We start from the raw sequence: 21,401 nt of genomic DNA, 5'->3' as shown, positions 1-21,401 counted from the left end.
AGCTAACTGCTGAGGCTGTCATAGAACAAGATAGGTTTGCAAAACACAAAAACTGTCCAGTTGTGTGTATGATTTCTACAATGTTTCTTTTAGGGTGCAAAACACTTTCACCTGGTGTTACAAGAACGTTATCACAGTTCCATGATTAGTGAGGATTATTAGGGTATATTTATAGGACTACTGTTTAACCCCAATTGTACACTTTTCTCACCTTCCAACCCTTAAAACAAAACATGAAATAAAGCATGTGAAAAAAGCTTGGTTTTCAGACACACATGAACAAAATCACATATAACTTTTATTTATTTGTTTTACATGTGAAATGTTCACGAGTCTGACTTGGATTTCGGACACCACTTCCAGCTACATCCAGGGACCGAACAGGACAAACCGTACTTCGCTTCAGCAGCAAACCAGAAGTGTGATGCAGGGTGCTATGTTGCTGGAATTAATGTGCTAAAACTTGCAACTGGAAAAAAGGCCAGGTTAACAATCAAAGATAGGGAAAATTGCAGGAAAGAGGGAGATGTTTTATTTAATTGCGTTATCAAAAAATGTTTACCTGAAAACACATTTTTTGCATCCATTTACAATTTATTGCTCTCGCATTAAAAAGAAGTTTTGCTTGATACTAATGGCACAAAAGTAACTCAATCACTAAAGGATTGGACCATATAATAACACTACTAATCTATTAAAGGTGTTTAAAGCGGCAATCCTTAATTTAATCATGAACTAAGTGTGATCCCTACCACAGTTTCGCAAAAAAATGTAAGGCCTGGGGCTGGAGAAATGCAACTGCTCTCAAATCCATAGACTACACTATGGCTGCAAGAACTCCATGATATCAATATTATAGTTTAAAGCATGTTTTTAGGTTATATATGGTTTGTTTACATTTACTTTGTTTACAAACATTGGAGTAAATGTGGAGTTTTCTACATGAAACTGCAAATTAGATTTTCACTTTCACATGTGGAATTGCAAATTGCAAACAAATCACATGTAAAACAAATCTAATTTGCAGTTTCAAATATGAAAAACTTTCACATTAAATTCTCCCTTTCACATGTGGAATTGCAAGTTCACGTGAAAAACAATCACATGTAAACGTTTTTCACATGAAACTACCAATTAAAATGTTTACATGTGAGAGGTTTTCACGTGGGAATATTTTCTATTGTTTTATTCACCATTATTTTGCGCATAAAGGCTCTACAAACCAGTTTTTATTTTATTTTATTTTATTCATAATTAATTTCCTAACCCTAAATAATACAAGATCAGAGCATTTTTAAATATACCAATAGATGCTGAAAATGAGACATATGTGTGTATTTACATGGCTTTCATTAAATTATCTCTAATTTTCTGAACCGTTGTCTACATACAGTGCCTTCGCAAAGTATTCAGACCTCTTGACTTTTTTCCACATTGTGTTAAGTTTCAGCCTGATTCTAAATGCAAAAAAAAGAATCCTCAGCAATCTACACACAATAACCCATAWCGACAAAGCGAAAACATTTAAAAAAAAACATTTTTGCACATTTATAAAATATAAAAAGCAGAAATACCTTATTTACATAAGTAATCAGACCCTTTGCTATGAGACYCGAAATTGAGCTCAGGTGCATCCTGTTTCCATTGATCATCCTTGAGATGTTTCTACAACTTGATTGGAGTCCACCTGTGGTAAATTCAACTGATTGGACATGATTTGGAAAGGCACACACCTGTCTATATACAGTCCCACAGTTGACAGTGCATGTCAGAGCAAAAACCAAGCCATGAGGTCGAAGGAATTGTCTGTAGAGCTCAGAGACAGGATTGTGTCGAGGCACAGATCTGGGGAAGATTACCAAAAAAATTCTGCAGCATTGAAGGTCCCCAAGAACACAGTGGCCTCCATCATCCTTAAATGGAAGAAGTTTGGAACCACCAAGACTCTTCCTAGAGCTGGCCACCCGGCCAAACTGATCAATCGGGGGAGAAGGGCTTTGGTCAGGGAGGTGACCAAGAACGCGATGGTCACTCTGACAGAGCTCTAGAGTTCTTCTGTGGAGATGGGAGAACCTTCCATAAGGATAACCATCTCTGCAGCACTCCACCAATCAGGCCTTTATGGTAGAGTGGCCAGATGGTAGCCACTCCTCATTAAAAGGCACGACAGCCCGCTTGGAGTTTGCCAAAAGGCACCTAAAGACTGTCAGACCAAGATAAACAAGATTCTCTGGTCTGATGAAACCAAGATTGAACTCTTTGGCCTGATTGCCAAGCGTCACGTCTGGAGAAAACCTGGCACCATCCCATGGGGGTGGCAGCATCATGGTGTGGTGATGTTTTTCAGCGAAAGTGTCTGGGAGACTAGTCAGGATCGAGGCAAAGATGAACAGAGCAAAGTACAGAGAGATCCTTGATGAAAACCTGCTCCAGAGCGCTCAGGACCTCAGAGCCTAAGTACACATTCAAGACAATACAGGAGGGTCTTCGGGACAAGTCTCTGAATATCCCTGAGTTGCCCAGCCAGAGCCCGGACTTGAACCCGATCAAACATCTCTGGAGAGACCTGAAAATAGCTCTCCCCATCCAACCTGACAGAGCTTGAGAGGATCTGCAGAGAAGAATGGGAGAATCTCCCCAAATACAAGTGTGCCAAGTTTGTAGCGTCATACCGAATAATAATTGATGCTGTAATCGCTGCAAAAGGTGCTTCAACAAAGTACTGAGTAAAGGGTCTGAATACTTATGTAAAAGTGATATTTCCTTTATTTTTTTTTATATATATAAATTCGCACAAAAAAAACAGTTTTTGCCTTGTCATTATGGGATATTGTGTGTAGACTGACAAAATGTGGAAAAAGCCAAGGGCTTTGAATAGTGAGTCTGTTGAGAAAATGAAAATGAAAAGGTACACCTAATTTAAAGGGGTAAGGTACTGAAAACCCTATTCAATGAAAACTCCACAAGAAAATCTGTTAGCTAGCAAGTGGGAGGGTTTTCAGCAGTTGAATTACATTTATTCTGAGCGTGCAAGGGAACCACACCTGCAAAGCCCGTTATGCACCTGCATAAGTTAAGTCTGAATAGGAACTACTGAAAAGTGTGTACGCCTTTCCTAAGTCTGAATCGGGCCCATATTGAATTGTGTTAGGAGATGTATCTACTTCTTGGATAGTTGCATCTGAGCCACTGGCTTAATCCCATTCTTTAACTTGTATTTTTGGTTGAGTTGGAGAAGTGAATCCAACATATCATTTGTCGACAAGTTTATTGGCTATTTATAGTATTTCAAAAGTGACATTGAATTGTGTTTGTTTGTCAACACAACCAAATATCAACATTTGAAGGAGATGTGTCTTCTGCTTGGATAGTTCCATCTGTGCCACTGATTTAGTCTGGCTTTAATTCCAGTTTGTGGAATAAGTGGAGATCTCTCAACAATCATTCTCGCAATAGCACATTGGTGATAGTCAGTGACAACTATCATAGTTACGCAGGGCCTGGTTAAAACCCTGGATGGTAGACCAAAGGGTAGTCATAGATAAATTATCCAGTAGGAGGTGCTGCCCAGCCTATAGTTATTTTTTTGATTGTGGATATAAGGTTGAAGATCTGATGTTTTCTTAAAGGTACAAGTTCAACATATTTTATACAAGGTTTGTCTATGTTGACATCTGGTTACCATGATGACATAATCCTGTGTTTGAAATTTCACCCAAACCACATTTTACGTTCGTTACTTTTTCCCAAATCTAATGTATTTCCCACATAAATTCCATGTTGCTATACGTTGACGTATTATGTTGAAACAACAGTGAGTCATCCAGTTTGTGCCCAGCGGGTAGGCTTTTGCTCGGTGGGCTAACGCTGTCTGCTCAGGTCTAGCTGGTATCTGTGCCAGTGGTCAGGTTCCCCAGTGTAGCAAATAACTCTTCCATCTCTTTCTGCAGGAGAACATTCCGGCTCTCAGCATCTTGCCTTGCGCGTTCCGAGTTCCCCAGTCGGATCTCCATCATGAATAACTTCTTCTTCTCCTGGCCTAGATCCTCTTCTAAACGACCAGACTGGAGACGAAGACCTGAACACGAATCCTCTAATCTGAGAACAGAAAGAGAGAGAGGCTAGAGAGTACAGCAGACACACACGCGTGGATGTGCACGCATGCATGTACGTGCACACACTCACATATACACAAACACCACAACATAACATTGCCATATCAACAAGAACACAAGCTAGTTCTTACTTGTGTATGCGTGTCTCATAGCTGATCCTCTGTCTCCTTAGCTCCTCCTTCAACTCTGTCTCCAGGCTGAACAGACCCTCATTGACCCCTGACCTCTGACCTGTGATATCATCCCCAGAGTCACCCTCAGCGCTGCTCACACACAGTTCTAGAGGAGAGCTACTGCCCCCAGCCATCGAGGACCCCGCCACAGCCTGCCCTGACCCTAAACCAGAAATCAGTGTGTCGTGCTCAATTCCTGTAGATTCAGCCAACGGGATCTCACAAGAGGTCCAGGGGGAGGGGCTGCCAATTGGCAAGCTCAGACTGCAGGGAGTGACAATAACGTTGTCATAGGTCGAGAGCCTGTTGGAATGGGGGGAGTTTCTGACAGATAGGGAGGGCTTTATTTTGGGATAGGAGGAGACTATAGTAGAACAGGAGGAGTCTATATGTAAAGGAGCTGAGTCTTTCAGGGTGCTTCTTTGGGAGTGTGAAGAGTCTTTTAGCAACAAAGAGGACTCAGTATATGAGTCTAGCGGAGAGTCTATATGTGTCTCTTTCAGGCAAAGCGAGGACTCTTTGAGTCGTTCGCCGGTCGAAGCGGTCCGCCGGTGACTCCGGAAGGACGTCAGGCCATTCATCAGCCAGTGGCCTCCGGTGACTGTCGACACATCAACTGCTGACCCCCCCAACTTCCCCCTTACCCCCCCTGACCCGGACCTGCCCTTCAAAGAGGACCTCCATGAAGACTGGCTTTTGGACTGCTTACTGGGACCGAGGTCTGCGCCACTACCACCCGAGACCTTTATTTGGCTCTTTCCTTCACTCTTCCTCTCCGTCTTTTCTTCTGTTCTTCCGCCATTCATTCCCTCAGAATCCCCCTCTGTTCTTTCCTTGGGGGTTGATCCAGGGTGGTCAGTGTCAAGAGAGGACACTGTGGAGGTCGGGAGGGGTTGAAGTGGTTCCTGACTTGGGGTGGTAGGGGTCTGTCCCAGGGATGGATAGTCCTTGGCGGGGTTGGGGGGCGGGATGTCCTCCTGTGAGTTCCATTCCACACTGCAGCGCTGAATCGAGGGGATCCGGGGACAGGGAGTTGAAGGAGGGGCAGATTGGTCCTGCCTGGGAGTCTCTGCCTGCCCCTGGTACAGACGAGAGTGTTCACTGATCAGTACAGTCATCAGGTGCTGCACCTGGGAACTGCCTGCAGGGTGCAATAAAAAAGCAAATCGTTATTTAGAGGATTTGTATGTACCCCTTTTCCAGTGTGGGATTCTAGCTTGAAATATATATTTTTTCATGTTTCCATACTAGAACTTATTGATTACTTTACATGTATATGTTGGGGTCCATGGAGGGGGGATAAGAACTAGGTGTATAGAAAGTTACTGCGTGAGGAGGGGGGAGTGCAGAAAGTTTGCATTCTGTCAAAACATGATATTGTTCAATCACATGGCTCCTAAGGAGGGAGGCAAAGGGTTTCAGTCACTGATAAATTAGGACAGCCGTGGATTAGGGAGGATCAAGGAATTCGGCCCGAGGTCAGGTCAGATGAAGTGAGAAGGAACAGTCCTATCCCACACACATGTATTTCCATGCCCACGAAGGTTCTAGCATGAGGCAGGGCCATGACTACATCATTGAGAGGAACTACTTAAGTTCCTGACTAGCAACAAAGTATTTATTGGCTGTCTAGATGTGCAAGAAGTTGAATATTCCTAGTAGGAGGGTATAAATACATGTGCTGGTGTAAACATATCTTTGTCTTTGCAGCTGTTTGACGCAGTGGGTGAATAAACTTGGTTTCAGCTTTTCCTAGTTGTTTTTTCCTAGAGTTTTTACTCAGTTTGTTCAGAACCTAACACCAGGCAATGAAAATGCTTTCTCCAGCCTCATCCCACAGATTATAGCAAAAAAGTGGCAGGGCTGCTGGTTGGCTGAGAAATACATGACATATATTGGCTTTAAACTCTGGTTAAACAATGCCTCCTTCTCACTGATATTGTAAAATAAAAGTTTCAACTTGAACAAATCCCCTCTATGTGAAATGTTATGGTTAGATTGCTCATAGCACGTGTCATCACAGAGAAAAATGTGCTGGTATCTACCCTCCATCATGATTTGTGGGTCCTCCATCTTGGGTCGGAAGATGTTGGGTCCGAACACAGTGGCCAGGTTCTGAACACTCATCTTGTTCTGACTTGAGTGGGACTGGACCTCATCTAGGAATCTGTAGTGCACATACACACATGCACACATGCAAGCACACACACGCATATATGCACGCACAAAAATAATAATATAAGAATAATATAGAAATATAAATAGCCCCCTGAAGCAACATTTTATTTCCTCCAAGACTGTCTGAATATCTCAACTCTTGTATGTTCGGTATGATTCAACCTGAGACAGATACAGTATGAGAAGTGGTGGTGAGTCATGCTGTTGCCACGGTCTGTGTGATCTGCCTCATTCTGCTGTCTCAGCTGCCTGTCGATGCCATTAAACATCTATTTCTAGTGTTAGATGATGTCTTTAACCCTTTAACTGGCACACCAAGAAAAAAAAAAAAGAAAAAAAATTATTGTTCTGCAAAATATGTGTATTTAGCCTCACTATATATAGGCCATAAATGAATCATTTTTGTTTACATGACTTAAACTTTGATAGATAACACAGGGCAAACATCTCAACCAGCAGGTTGAGCTGCCCAATTAGAGTAAACTGTATTGGAATTTGAATATACTTTTTAAATAATAACAAAAAATATACATTAATTTACATTATGTCTGCTTAATTTACTTATAATGGAAGATAAGGATATGAAATATTAATAAAATATGCTACATTTGTGTGTCAAAATCTGAATATTCAAATGCATGTAAATGTATGCATTTACAGTTTAATGACATGTACGGAATGATATTATGAAACATATTGAAGATAACAGGCAGACAGTAAATAATGATATGGATTTTTAAAATTTATTATATTTGCACAGACAAAAAAAAAAACATAAAAATATGTCTTTATTGCCCATTATCACTAGCTTAGACTTAATAGCATTCCTTTAATGGGCAACTCAACCGTCTGGTAGAGCATATTTTTTACCTGCAGATGTAGCTGAGGAGGTTGTAGTTGACCTGAGGAAGACTCTTCAACTGCCTGCCCAGCTCAAGGATCCCCTTCAAAAAGAGAAAGTCCCAATATCATTATTCATTAGGGTTTGAATGAGAGCATTACTACTTTGAAAAGGGGCACATGTGTCACGTGTGTGCGCACACACACACACACACACACACACACACACACACACACACACACACACACACACACACACACACACACACACACACACACACACACACACACACACACACACCTCCTCCTGGTCCTTGGCCAGGAGCTGAGCAGTGGAGAGGAACTCTGTGTATTTGTTGAAAGGCACCACAGGCTCTGGCAGCTCTCTGAGGTACAGCTTCAGCAGGGACGCCACCGTGTGGACATCAGTGTTACTGTTAAACATAAGAATTATGACTGATTTACAATAGAGCTCATCTACCTGTCTGTGTTGTGTTTTTGTAAAAAAAAAAAATTAAACCTTTATTTAACTAGGCAAGTCAGTTAAGGACAAATTCTTATTTACAATGACTGCCTTCCCCGGCGAAACCCTAACCCGGACGACGCTGGGCCAATTATGCGCAGCTCTTTGGGACCCCCAATCACAGCCGGTTGTGATACAGCCTGGAATCGAACCAGAGTCTGTAGTGACGCCTCTAGCACTGAGATGCAGTGCCTTAGACCGCTGCGCCACTCGAGAGCCCCCCAATAGGTTGTGTTTTACATTGTGTTATTCTGTGACCTGTAAAGGAAAAGGGATGTAAAGGGAAAGTACTTCTACCTGCCAAACAGTGGTTTCTCCCCGCAGTTAAAGGCATCCTGCAGCTCTCGTACGTGATTGGTTTGTCCAGGCATTCTGAACAGCCCCTCCTCCGTTAGGCCGTGCTGGTGTATAAAACACACACACTGCTGCACCAGCAGAGGCACCAGAGGCTTGCTGCTGCTGCCACACCCACTCTCACACTGCATTGTCTCCTCTAAATGCTGCCCAAAAATACCTAGAGCAATGACACCCAGATTCCAAGAACACACACACACACACACAATCAACTGGCTCTTACAGGACGTTACGTGTTTGTGTGTGTTTTCTGTGCGTGTGTGTCTGTGTGTGTATTTGTGTGTGAGTATGTGTGGGTTTTCTGTGCGTGTGTGTCTGTGTGTGTATTTGTGTGTGAGTATGTGTGTGTTTTCTGTGCGTGTGTGTCTGTGTGTGWGTATGTGTGTGTTTTCTGTGCGTGTGTGTCTGTGTGTGTATTTGTGTGTGAGTATGTGTATGAGCATGTGTGTGTGTGTGTGTGTGTTTGTGTGTGTTACCTCCTCCTAGCGGGGCCCATATAGCTCTTCGTATGGCTCTGACCCACTCCTCCATGTCTCTCTGAGAGTTAGCCATCAACAGGAAAGACTCGCTCAGACCTGAACGATCCTTCTCTCCACTGCCTCCTGCAAACACACACACACACACGCACAACCTGTGTGAGCAACCGACATGGCACCAACAGTGTACATTTAAACACTTACTCTTCAGTCTCTGAGGGGATTTAGAAACAACGCAGGACCCACTAGCATCAAGTATGGCAGGTGGAAATTGATTCTGTATGCGTAGTACATTGTCATTGGTAACTATATGCAGAGTGCACTGTTGATGTCTTCATGAGCACAGTGCTTGTCTTTAGCACGGATGCCATCTACATAGTACGTTGTCATTGGTATTGTCAGTGTCATCATGCAATGCTCTGTGCTTATGTGCCATACAAAGAGCCTTTAACAGTTGCGCTAATCTTTGTATTTTTCTGAGCAGACCACTAGATGTTGGTGGTGCAACTTATGCCAGTGACATTGTGAACCATCAGATCCTCCCCTCCACCCTCTCAGGGATGGGCGTCTCAGGCTCTGCACACTCTTGGATTGCATCCTACCTGGCAGGCCACTCCTACCAGGTGACGTGGAGAGGATCTGTGTCTGCACCACGTACTCTCACTACTGGTGTCTCCCAGCCTCAATTCTAGGCCCTCTCTTCTTCTCTCTATACACCAAGTCACTAGGCTCCGTCATATCCTCACATGGTCTCTCCAATCATTGCTATGTGGATGACACTCACCTACTTTTCTCCTTCCCCCCTTCTGACACCCAGGTGGCGACATGCATCTCTGCGTGCCTGGCAGATATCTCAACTTGGATGTCGGCCCACCACCTCAAGCTCAACCTCGACAAGACGGAACTACTGTTCCTCCCGGGGAAGGCCTGCCACTCAAAGACCTCTCCATAGTGTCGCCCTCCCAGAGTGCAAATAACCTTGGTGTGACCCTGGACAACACCCTGTCGTTCTCTGCAAACATCAAAGCAGTGACCCGCTCCTGCAGGTTCATGCTCTACAACATCTGTAGAGTATGACCCTATCTCACACAGGAAGCGGCGCAGGTCCTAATCCAGGCACTTGTTCTCTCCCATATGGACTACTGCAACTCGCTGTTGGCTGGGCTTCCCGCTTGTGCCATCAGGCCTCTGCCACTTATCCAGAACACTGCAGCCCGCCTGGTTTTCAACCTTCCCAAGTCCCACTGGCTTCCAGTCGAAGCTTGGATCCACTACAAGACCATGGTGCATGCATACGGAATAGCAAGAGGAACTGCCCCTCCCTACCTTCAGGCTATGGTCAAACCCTACACCCCAACCCGAGCACTCTCCTCTGCCACCCAACCTCCTCTTCACCACAACCCCCCCCCCCAAAAAAAAACAACCAGCACTAGCTCTGACTCTACTGAAAAATGTACTTTCTATGCTGTGATATGGGGTTGTCCCACCAAGCTATCTTAAGATGAATGCACGCTCTGGATAAGAGCATCTGCTAAATTACTAAAATATAAGATGTTCTGCTCCTAATATCAATCTATTATTATATATTTTTTTATAAGCTTTATTTATTAACTAAGCAAGTCAGTTAAGAACAAATTCTTATTTGCAATGATGGCCTACCCCTGCCTCCCCTAACCCGGACTACACTGGGACAATTGTGCGCTGCCCTATGGGACTCCTGATCACGGCCTGTTGTGGTACAGCCCGGAATCGAACCAGGGTTTGCAGTGACGCCTCTAGCACTGAGATGCAGTGCCTTAGACCGCTGCGCCACTCGGGAGCCCCTAGATACTACAGGGCATGGTCAGTCCTGTCTGTCTATATGTATGGTGTCAAATGGATCTCTAAAGTCGAGCACGTGCGAGATGGCGCTGTCGAGCAAGATCAGACATAATTGAGCAAGCAAACACTGAGTCGAGAGCGCAGAGGATGGGTTCCACAAGCACAAAGGCTAGTCGAGAGCGCAGAATGTGGTTGAGCGAGCAGCGGACGGGTCCCACGAGCGGGCAGGCAGCAGGGGTCACGCAAATTAAACTTGAGTTGCACTTGCAAGTGTCACTTTGAGTGATCAGAACATTATTGCAAAATATGAATTCTAGAACAGAGATAGTTTTTGTTGTTGTTTTGCAGATACTTACTAAACTCAGAAGTTACGGCGTTCTCACAAATGCATTGCATCCCCACATGGATTTCTCATCTCACACCCAAAAATATCGCAACTGCAATCGTTTACTTTAATTCTAGGTAATGAACATAGCCTGTAGCATTTTACTGAAACGCAATTCATCAGGTTTCTGGACCGATCACAGCTTGACTGCTCTCCAATCGGATTTTGACGGTGAAAGGCAAAGTAAGGAAGTAGCCTATGAGTCGCCAGAAAACACTAACATCTGGGTTTCAGGGGTACAGTATTTTCAACCTATGTTCCGTTTCCCCTGAAAAACGGGTTAATGGTGAAGTAGCATTAGGGACGATGGCCGACGATAAAAATGTAAGCTCTATAGTTTTTCATTAGAGAAACTAGCTAACCATCCAACTAGCTCAAATCAAATCACATTTTATTGGTCACATACACATGGTTAGCAGATGATATTGCGAGTGTAGAGAAATGCTTGTGCTTCTAAAATCAAATCAAATTTTATTAGTCACATGCGCCGAATACGACAGTGAAATGCTTACTTACAAGCCGCTAACCAACAATGCGGTTTAAAGAAAATATGGAAAAGAATAAGAGATTAAAGTAACAAGTAATTAAAGAGCAGCAGTAAAATAGCAATAGCGAGTTCCAGTTCTCGTTCCTAGTTCTCGTTCCTAGTTCCAGTTCTAGTTCCGATAGTGCCGCAATATCTAACATGTAATCTAACAATTCCACAACATTTACCGAATACACACAAATCTAAGTAAAGGAATGGAATAAGAATATATACATGTACATATATGGATGAGCAATGACAGAGCGGCATATGCAAGATGCAATAGATGGTATAAAATACTGTATATACAGTTGAAGTTGGAAGTTTACATACACTTTAGGTTGGAGTCATTAAAACTTGTTTTTCAACCACTCCACAAATTTCTTGTTAACAAACTATGGTTTTGGCAAGTCGGTTAGGACATATACTTTGTGCATGACACAAGTGATTTTTCCAACAATTGTTTACAGACATGTTATTTCACTTATAACTCACTGTATCACAATTCCAGTGGGTGAGAAGTTTACATACACTAAGTTGACTGTGACTTTAAACAGCTTGGAAAATTCCAGAAAATGATGGCTTTAGAAGCTTCTGATAGGCTAATTGACATAATTTGAATCAATTGGAGGTGTACCTGTGGATGTATTTTAAGGCCTACCTTCAAACTCAGTGCCTCTTTGCTTGACATCATGGGAAATTCAAAGGAAATCAGCCAAGACCTCAGAAGAAAAATTGTAGACCTCCAAAAGTCTGGTTCATCCTTGGGAGCAATTTCCAAATGCTTGAAGGTACCACGTTCATCTGTACAAACAATAGTACGCAAGTATAAACACCATGGGACCACGCAGCCGTCATACCGCTCAGGAAGGAGACGCGTTCTGTCTCCTAGAGATGAACGTACTTTTGTGCGAAAAGTGCAAATCAATCCCAGAACAACAGCAAAGGACCTTGTGAAGATGCTGGAGGAAACAGTAAAACGAGTCCTATATCGACATAACCTGAAAGGCCGCTCAGCAAGGAAGAAGCCACTGCTCCAAAACCTCCATAAAAAAGCCAGACTACGGTTTGCAACTGCACATGGGGGCAAAGACCGTACTTTTTGGCGAAATGTCCTCAGGTCTGATGAAACAAAAATAGAACTGTTTGGCCATAATGACATTTACATTACATTTAAGTCATTTAGCAGACGCTCTTATCCAGAGCGACTTACAAATTGGTGCATTCACCTTATGATATCCAGTGGAACAACCACTTTACAATAGTGCATCTAACTCTTTTAAGGGGGGGGGGGGGGGGTTAGAAGGATTACTTTATCCTATCCTAGGTATTCCTTAAAGAGGTGGGGTTTCAGGTGTCTCCGGAAGGTGGTGATTGACTCCGCTGACCTGGCGTCGTGAGGGAGTTTGTTCCACCATTGGGGTGCCAGAGCAGCGAACAGTTTTGACTGGGCTGAGCGGGAACTGTATGACCATCGTTATGTTTTGGAGGAAAAAGGGGGAGGCTTGCAAGCCGAAGAACACCATCCCAACCATGAAGCACAGCATCTTGTTGTGGGGGTGCTTTGCTGCAGGAGGGACTGGTGCACTTCACAAAATAGATGGCATCATGGGGAGGGAAAATTATGTGGATATATTGAAGCAACATCTCAAGACATCAGTCAGGAAGTTAAAGCTTGGTCGCAATTGGGTCTTCCAAATGGACAATGACCCCAAGCATACATCCAAAATTGTGGCAAAATGGCTTAAGGACAACAAAGTCAAGGTATTGGAGTGGCCATCACAAAGCCCTGACCTCAATCCCATAGAAAATTTGTGGGCAGAACTGAAAAAGCATGTGCGAGCAAGGAGGCCTAAAAAACCTGACTCAGTTACACCAGCTTTGTCATGAGGAATGGGCCAAAATTCACCCAACTTATTGTGGGAAGCTTGTGGAAGGCTACCTGAAACGTTTGACCCAAGTTAAACAATTTAAAGGCAATGCTACCAAATACTAATTGAGTGTATGTAAACTTCTGACCCACTGGGAATGTGATGAAAGACATAGAAGCTGAAATAAATAATTGTCTCTACTATTATTCTGACTTTTCACATTCTTAAAATAAAGTGGTGATCCTAACTGAGAAAGGGAATTTTACTAGGATCACATGTCAGGAATTGTGAAAAACTGAGTTTAAATGTATTTGGCTAAGGTGTATGTAAACTTACGACTTCATCTGTAGCTACCAAGACTATCTGCATTGATCCTTTTTGCACAAACTTTTTTGACTCATCACATACGCTCCTGCTACTGTCTATTATCTGTCACTTTATTCCTAGTTTTATGTACATACTGTATCTACCTCAATTACCTCATTCTCCTGCACATCGACTCAGTACTGATAGCCTGTGTATATAGCCAAGTTATCATTACTTGTGTATTTATTGTTACTTTTATTATGTGTTTTACTTTTCTATAGTTTCTCTATTTTCTTTCTCTCTGCATTGTTGGGAAGGGCCTGTAAGTAAACATTTCACTGTTGGTTTACTCCTGTTGTTTACGAAGCATGTGATGAATACAATTTGATTTGATTTGAACCAGGAAGTGCATCATCAGAGGGAGGGTTTAGATGATCTCCATGGTTTCTTACCTGGACCAATCTCAAACAGGTGGCGACCAGCTTCATCCTGATTGGCCGACAGCTCACTGACCTGACTGCCCTGGAGAATGATGCATCCCTGAGAGAGAGAGTGAGAGAGAGAGAGAGAGAGAGAGAGAGAGAGAGAGAGAGAGAGAGAGAGAGAGAGAGACAAAGAAAGGAGAGAACACAGTATTAAAGGTAGAGCATTGTGCGGTTTGCTATAATCAAACAGAAACATTACTTAACTCTGTTTGAAATGGAAATCACTTAAAGCACAGGGAAGGAAGACGTCTTGTGCATGAAAAACATCACAGAAATGTCACGAAACATTATAGACTCCATCGTCTCCTTTAGTCTTGATATATGTAGAGTGACTTGAAAGTGTCCTGAGTATGTGCATTAAACTAGAGTGTAGGATACCTGAGGTTTAGTCTCATCCTGGTCCTTATAGAAGTACAGTGCTTCAGTGTGGAGAACGAACCACCGTAGCTGCCAGTTCCTCATGATGCTCCTCTGTCTCTTCAGCCAGCCGGCCTTCAGCGTCATCTCCTGGCCTAGAGGAGAACTGCAGCGGCCCAGCACCATGCTCTTAGAGCGGGCTGGGGAGTTCGAGATGGGGGAGGGGAGAGAAACATGAACACAAACACATTTAACCTATATACGGACAAACACACGCACGGATGCACGCACACACGCACACACACCATCCCTAATCATTCTCCACTGAGGTCCCTATGAGAACAGTCGGATTCCAGTGTCTGAGCCCTGCATAATGATTTATTCATTATCAACTGGACCAGTCTATTATCAGGGATGGACAACCCTCAGCTGCTGGAGCCCTGCTCTAACACACCTGAATCGTAGTTCATTCTCCACAGAGATGAACACACACATAACCTATGCATGTACAAAGGCACACACAGCTAGAGCATCCCTAACCTCTATTCACTGAGGTCCCTATAATATGAGAGCAGGCTGATCCCAGAGTCTGAGCCACGCATGCTGATTTATCCATTACTACCTGGACCGGTCTATTATCAGTAATTGAAAACCATCCTGGAGAGCTACTGACTGTCCAGGCTTTTGCTCTAGCCCTGCTCTAACACTCCTGATACAGCCAATGGGGCAGATGATTATAGGATCAGGTATATTGAAATAAAGTTGAAGCAAAACCCTCCAATTTCGTAGATATAAATGCTTGTAGAGGTCCTATTTGTCTCTCCAACAGCTCAGAACAACCATAACAGACTGATTAAAAGAGAAACTACACATCAGACACTGGTGTATCGGATAAACCTCAGCGTCAGGCTGAGAGAGAGAGCAAGAGGAGAGAGAGAGAGAATAAATTATTTATCTTTTTCTTGTTAATTGCATCCCTGTTTCTGCTGAGGACAGCTCAGGGCTGAGCTCTCTCTCTCCACCTCTCTCTTGTATTTTGCAGAGTCACGATCGCAATAGATGACGTGTATTTCACGACACATTTGGTAGGTAAAATAACCACCGATCACAATCTTTTCAAGTAAAACCTTCTTCAAATAGCAGTGTGAGTGGATGAACGACAAGAGCAAGAGTTAAGTGGTAGTACCTCATACAGTCTGTGCCTAGTCTCAGTCTTGTGATTTACTGCCTCCATATCCATGTCCATCCAGTCATGCATGAGGTATGTCACGCTGTGGGCAGGTCCGCCTGCCTGTAGGCCTGGAGCTGTCTACTGCGTCAGTTATTAGTACCGTGTGAGAGGAACTATGTTTATCACTCAGCTGTTGTGATGGACACTTTTAGCCCTGACAGTAGTAGTAAGCTGTGATATACAGCAGTAGTAGGTCCTACATGTCACAGCCACAACTACAATTCATCACCGGGAATAAATCCAACATCTCGACGTAGTATGTACAGTACACTATGATCAGCTCCGTCTTCTATTGAAATATAGAAATATCCTTCTGAGATAAGAGGGCCAAGCAACCATATATTTCATTAATCAATAACTATAACTCCCTAGTGTGGAATTGTACACTGTAAGATGCATATGTATGCATATCCGTAACCAGGGCTCTAAAGTGCGACCATTTTGGTTGCACATGCTCCTAGATATAATGCTGTGCGACCTGGGAAGAAAATCACCTAGATAATAACTGTTGTAACGATAGGCCGTTACAGTTGTTTCTGAACAAGTGAGTGCTGATTCATTCAATTCAAAAGCTACATGTAAATAATATGCCTTCGGAAAGTATTCAGACCCCTTGACTTTTCCCACATTTTGCTACGTTACAGCTTTATTATAAAATGGATTAAAGAAATAAAAATCCTCAATCTACACACAAGACCCCATAGTGATAAAATGAAAACATATTTTTAGAAATTTTAGCAAATGTATAAAAAAATCTACAAATTAAATACCTTATTTACTTAAGTATTCAGACCCTTTGCTATGAGATTCGAAATTGAGCTCAGGGGCATCCTGTTTCCATTGATCATCATTGAGACGTTTCTACAACTTGATTGGAGTCCACCTGTGGTAAATTAAATTGATTGGACATGATTTGGAAAGGCACACACCTGTCTATATAAGGTCCCACAGTTGACAGTGCATGTCAGAGCTGTAACGGCTTTCTTCCATAGGTGAAGGAGAGGACCAAAGTGCAGCGCGGCTAGTGTTCAACATGTTTAATAAAAGAACAAGTGAAACACTACAAACAACATACAAAATAACAAAATGTGCAAAAACCGAGACAGACCTATCTGGTGCAGACAACCACAGAGACAGGAAACAAACACCCACAAAATSACAACACAAAACAAGCCTCCTATATATGATTCTCAATCAGGGACAACGATTACCATCTGCCTCTGATTGAGAACCATATTAGGCTGGACATAGAAACAGACAAACTAGACACACAACATAGAATTCCCACCCAGCTCACGTCCTGACCAACACTAATCAAGCAAAACACATAATAACTCTGGTCAGGACGTTACAAGAGCAAAAACCAAGCCATGAGGTTGAATGAACTGTCCATAGAGCTCAGACACAGGATTGTGTCGAGGCACAGATCTGGGGAAAGGTACAAGTGATAGGGTAATATTGTCACCCATCAGACTATTCTTGATTTAATCTTGTCTTTACATAAACTAAATAATATTCTGTAATATATTGTAGAATAATAGTGAAGACATAAAAACGATGAAATAAGACATATGGAATCATGTAGTAACCAAAAAAGTGTGAAACAAATGAAAATATATTTTGAATTTTTCAAAGTAGCCACCCTTTGCCCAGAGCTTCCAAAATCCTACAGTAAATCTCTTTCCGCAACCTGTTGAGGCTGGCAATTAAGGTGAATGCAAGAGGCTGAACTAAAGATGTTCCAGAACTGCTGTATTTGAAGCACCACTCCTCTCTGTCCAGTTTAACAAGGACATTACATGTTCTGTTTAAAGGGTGAATTGGCTCTGGAAGCCAAAACAGCCAAATAATCCGTCTAAACGTGAATCGATTCTCAATTGGGGTATGGTTCTAGAAACATAAATCACTCTACTTTCATATCACGTCAAAATAATTTCACAAATGTAAAATACACACTTATTGTACACTGTTTTAACTGGTTTTAACACAGTTGCAGCTGACAACACATTTGTGGAGTCAGTCTTTTATTTACACGCAGGTGTTCGGAGACACAGATAGCTAATTAGCACAGGTAGTCCACTCTGTCTTCTGTCTGTTTTCCGCAAACAAGCGCTGTACCATGGAAATATGGCCGTGTGTATCAATTGAACCTTTTTTTATGATTTTCTCGCTGATATGTTTCGAAAACCGTACTGCAAACGATACGTGTTAATGTTTAGACCGAGCATTGCAGCTCTTAATAAAACTCCCCCATACAGAAGACGCCTTTGTCCAATGACTCTTATGTGTAATGTAATGGAACTGAGAGCGCTACAATATCCCCTTATTTTCAATCAGTTCAATCATTTCTTTTTCAAGGTCTGAGGCACTTTGATCCCATTCTTCAAGCCCAAGAAACAAACACTTAGCTTCCTAGTACATATGGAAATTAAAAAAGGTTTATGAAAACCTTTCGGAGGGTTACTGTTAAAATTATTTATATAAAAAATAGACAATGATGACAGGAGCATGGGCTCCCAGAGCTCGTGGGCCCCACGCCTTGCGGAGGCTGCAGGGGTGTCCGGTTCGCCAGTGCCACTCAGACCACTCCCAGACAGTCTTAGCAAAATTCTTGCTTGAGAAATTGCTCTTTGCTAAGAAGCTATTTTGGTTTCTTTTTAGTATTTTAATTGAAAGCAATCACAGTAAGGTACTTAAATGTTAAATAGAAATTATTTGATAATGAGATAAAAATGGCTGCATTGTACCTTTAAAGAATGCATGCATCAGTGATTTGTAAACTGAACAAAAATATAAATGCAACATGCAACAATTTCAAAGATTTTACTGAGTTATAGTTCATAGAAGGAAATCAGTCAATTTAAATGAATTAATTAGGCCCTAATCTGTGGATTCCACATGACTGGGCATGGGCACAGCCATGGGTCCACCCACTTAAGAAACAGGTCCTCCCACTGGGGAGCCAGGCCCAGCCAATCAGAATTTGTTTTCCCCCACAAAAAGGCTTCATTACAGACAGAAATAATCCTGAGCACCTCCCTCCCCACGCTCATATGATAACGCAGGTGAATAAGCAGGATGTGGAGGTCATGAGATGGCGTGGTTACACGTGGTCTGCGGTTGTGAGGCCGGTTGGATGTACTGCCAAGTTCTCTGAAACAACGTTGGAGGCGGCTTATGGTAGAGACATGAACATTCAATTCTCTGGCAACAGCTCTGTTGGACATTTTTGCTCCCTGAAAACTGCACATTTTAGAGTGGCCTTTTATTGTCCCCAGCACAAGGTGCACCTGTATAATGATCATGCTGTATAATCAGCTTCTTGATATGCCACACCTGTCAGGTGGGTGGATTATCTTGGCAATCATTTTTTGCAACTTTCTGACAGGTAACACATGGGAATACCTGTGTCTACCACTTTGTGTAGCCAGTTAGTTATGCTGAAACAGTCATTTCTAAAGGCTTTCCCATAAAACTTTCCAAATTAAATGTTAACTGCAAAGTAGGCTTAACTGGTAGAATGATATGATATCACGATCATTTGTAACAATCAGGTGGTCTTTTGTTTTGCAAGCTCTGCTATTGTGCATTCAGTACAGAAATACTGCTAGCAAAACACCAGTCCCACCGGTTTCAGAAATCCGAATCCGGTGTTATTATGGCAAATAAATGTATTGGCTGGTAAAAAAAATAATGTATCTACCTACCACAGTGCCTGGTGGAACAAAAGGGTTCGTTCCAAAACCACTCACAGGCATTTGTTTAGGCTACACCTTGTTCAGTCATGTTACCTCATTAGCTAGCTAGTTAACAACCTGGTTACTTTACCAATATATCTAAACATTTCGGGGCACAGAAATAAAGGAAAAAGGATAGATTCTTTAGAAGATACAAGGTCCATAACAATGTATTCACTCACATATGCTCTTAAGGAGACAGTGTATAATTTTCAAGGAGTACGTTTACATGTACACTAACGATTCGATATTAAACTGATTATGGCTGCAGGCCCGAGTATGTCATTAGTCATGTAAAACACCCTTCTCCGCTTATCTTAATTGGCGTGAGGTTTTCTGAGCAATCTTTCTAATGATTAAGATTATGTAAACACCTTAATCAGAGTTACAGAAGTGTATTTGATCTGCGTATGTGCTAGCATGAGCAGCGCGAGCTTCCTTCTTTTGCGCAAGTGAAGTGAATTTGGATAAACTGAAAGTATTGATCTTAGAAATATTTTTCACATATAAACTTTATATGTCTGAACTCAAAAATCAAACGGGCTTCACAAAAATAACATGGTCGCTGTGTTAGAACGTGTATTTTGATACAGTGTCTTCGCAAGGTATTCAGACCCCTTGACTTTTTCCACATTTTGTTACGTTACAGCCTTATTCTAAAATGTATTAAATAGTTTCCCCCCCCCTCATCAATCTACACCAAATACCCAATAATGACAAAGCACCTTTGGCAGTGATTACATCATCAAGTCTTCTTGGGTATGAAGCTACAAGCTCGGCACACCTGTATATGAGGAATTTCTCCCATTCTTCTCTGCAGATGCTCTTAAGCTCTGTCAGGTTGTATGGGGAGCGTTGCTGCACAGCTATTTTCAGGTCTCTCCAGATATATTTGTTTGGGTTCAAGTCCAGGCTCTGTTTAGGCCACTCAAGAACATTCAGAGACTTGTCCCGAAGCCACTCCTGCGTTGTCTTGGCTGTGTGCTTAGGGTCGTTGTCCTGTTGGAAGGTGAAAGGTCGCCCCAGTCTGAGGTCCAAAGATGAACTTTGCTCCGTTCATCTTTCCCTCGATCCTGACTAGTCTTCCAATCCATGCCACTGAAAAACATCCCCACAGCATGATGCTGCCACCACCATGCTAATCCGTAGAGATGGTGCCAGGTTTCCTCCAGACGTGACGCTTGGCATTCAGGCCAAAGAATTTCAACCTTGGTTTCATCAGACCAGAGAATATTGTTTCTCATGGTCTGAGAGTCTTTAGGCCCCCTTTGGGAAACTCCAAGCGGGCTGTCATGTGCCTTTTACTGAAGAGTGGCTAAAAACCTGTTTTGCTTTGTCATTATGGAGTATCGTGTGTAGATTGATGATGACAATATTTTTTTAAATCAATTTTAGAATAAGGCTTTAACGTAACAAAATGTGGAAAAAGTCAAGGATTCTGAATACTTGATCAATTTTTATCAATTCCATAAACTTCATTGAGCCTAGCAGAGACTGGAAAAGAAAGAACAGCTCTCATCAGATAGTGTCTTTATCACATCCAAGGAGATACAATAATCATATCATCCAAATACAGAAGTAAACTATCACACAGCCAAAACACTAAGAGATCAAGTGTGCTGCATGCATTATGGAGACACAGCTACTATCACAGTCGCAGAGAGAGTGAGACAGCAAGACCGGCATACTGCTGAGATGCTGCAGAGAGAGAAAGAGGGGAGGAGAGATGAAAGATTGTTCTTACCCCTGCGTGTCTGTCTGTTTTTAGGGCTAAGCATGGTTGTCATTGCAGTGCTAGTCCCATGTCTGGATCCCTTCAGTCACACGCACACTGCGCTCTCCTCTCACTCTGCTGCCTCACCCTGTTTCTTGTTCACTGAGGCACCACCCTTTCTCTATCTCTCCTCTTCACTGCCACCCAATCTCCTTCTGGGCAAGCACCCTCCGGGCTCTCTTTCCACTCTCCCTCTCTTTCTCTGTCTCCTTTCCAGTTACACTCTCTCTCCCGTTCTCTTTCTGTCTC

The 21,401-nt window shown here is 42.6% G+C and overlaps 1 protein-coding gene across 4 annotated transcripts in view; it reads right to left on the bottom strand.

Annotated features, from left to right (window-relative positions):
• Positions 1–276: 276 nt before the first annotated feature.
• The window catches only part of arhgap22a (Rho GTPase activating protein 22a), a 23,823-nt gene continuing 2,698 nt past the window's right edge, over positions 277–21,401 (bottom strand). For 2 of the 4 annotated variants that reach the window (XM_023970560.3, XM_023970559.3), the window contains exons 3-11: positions 14,432–14,610; positions 14,021–14,108; positions 8,660–8,785; positions 8,127–8,343; positions 7,608–7,740; positions 7,337–7,410; positions 6,334–6,455; positions 4,247–5,429; positions 277–4,098 (exon numbers count right to left, since the gene is read on the bottom strand). In XM_023970560.3, coding sequence (XP_023826328.1) covers positions 3,882–4,098; positions 4,247–5,429; positions 6,334–6,455; positions 7,337–7,410; positions 7,608–7,740; positions 8,127–8,343; positions 8,660–8,785; positions 14,021–14,108; positions 14,432–14,610 — 2,339 coding nt within the window. In that variant the 3' untranslated portion in view covers positions 277–3,881. Of the gene's footprint in view, positions 4,099–4,246; positions 5,430–6,333; positions 6,456–7,336; positions 7,411–7,607; positions 7,741–8,126; positions 8,344–8,659; positions 8,786–14,020; positions 14,109–14,431; positions 14,611–21,122; positions 21,331–21,401 lie in introns of those variants that run through there. The other 2 variants (XM_023970558.3, XM_023970561.2) reach the window with 2 other exon arrangements.

This window comes from Salvelinus sp. IW2-2015, linkage group LG25 (assembly GCF_002910315.2).
Source record: "Salvelinus sp. IW2-2015 linkage group LG25, ASM291031v2, whole genome shotgun sequence".
Taxonomy (NCBI): domain Eukaryota; kingdom Metazoa; phylum Chordata; class Actinopteri; order Salmoniformes; family Salmonidae; genus Salvelinus; species Salvelinus sp. IW2-2015.
The sequence above is the reverse complement of the archived record's forward strand: the minus strand, read 5'-3'. Positions and strand labels throughout refer to the sequence as shown.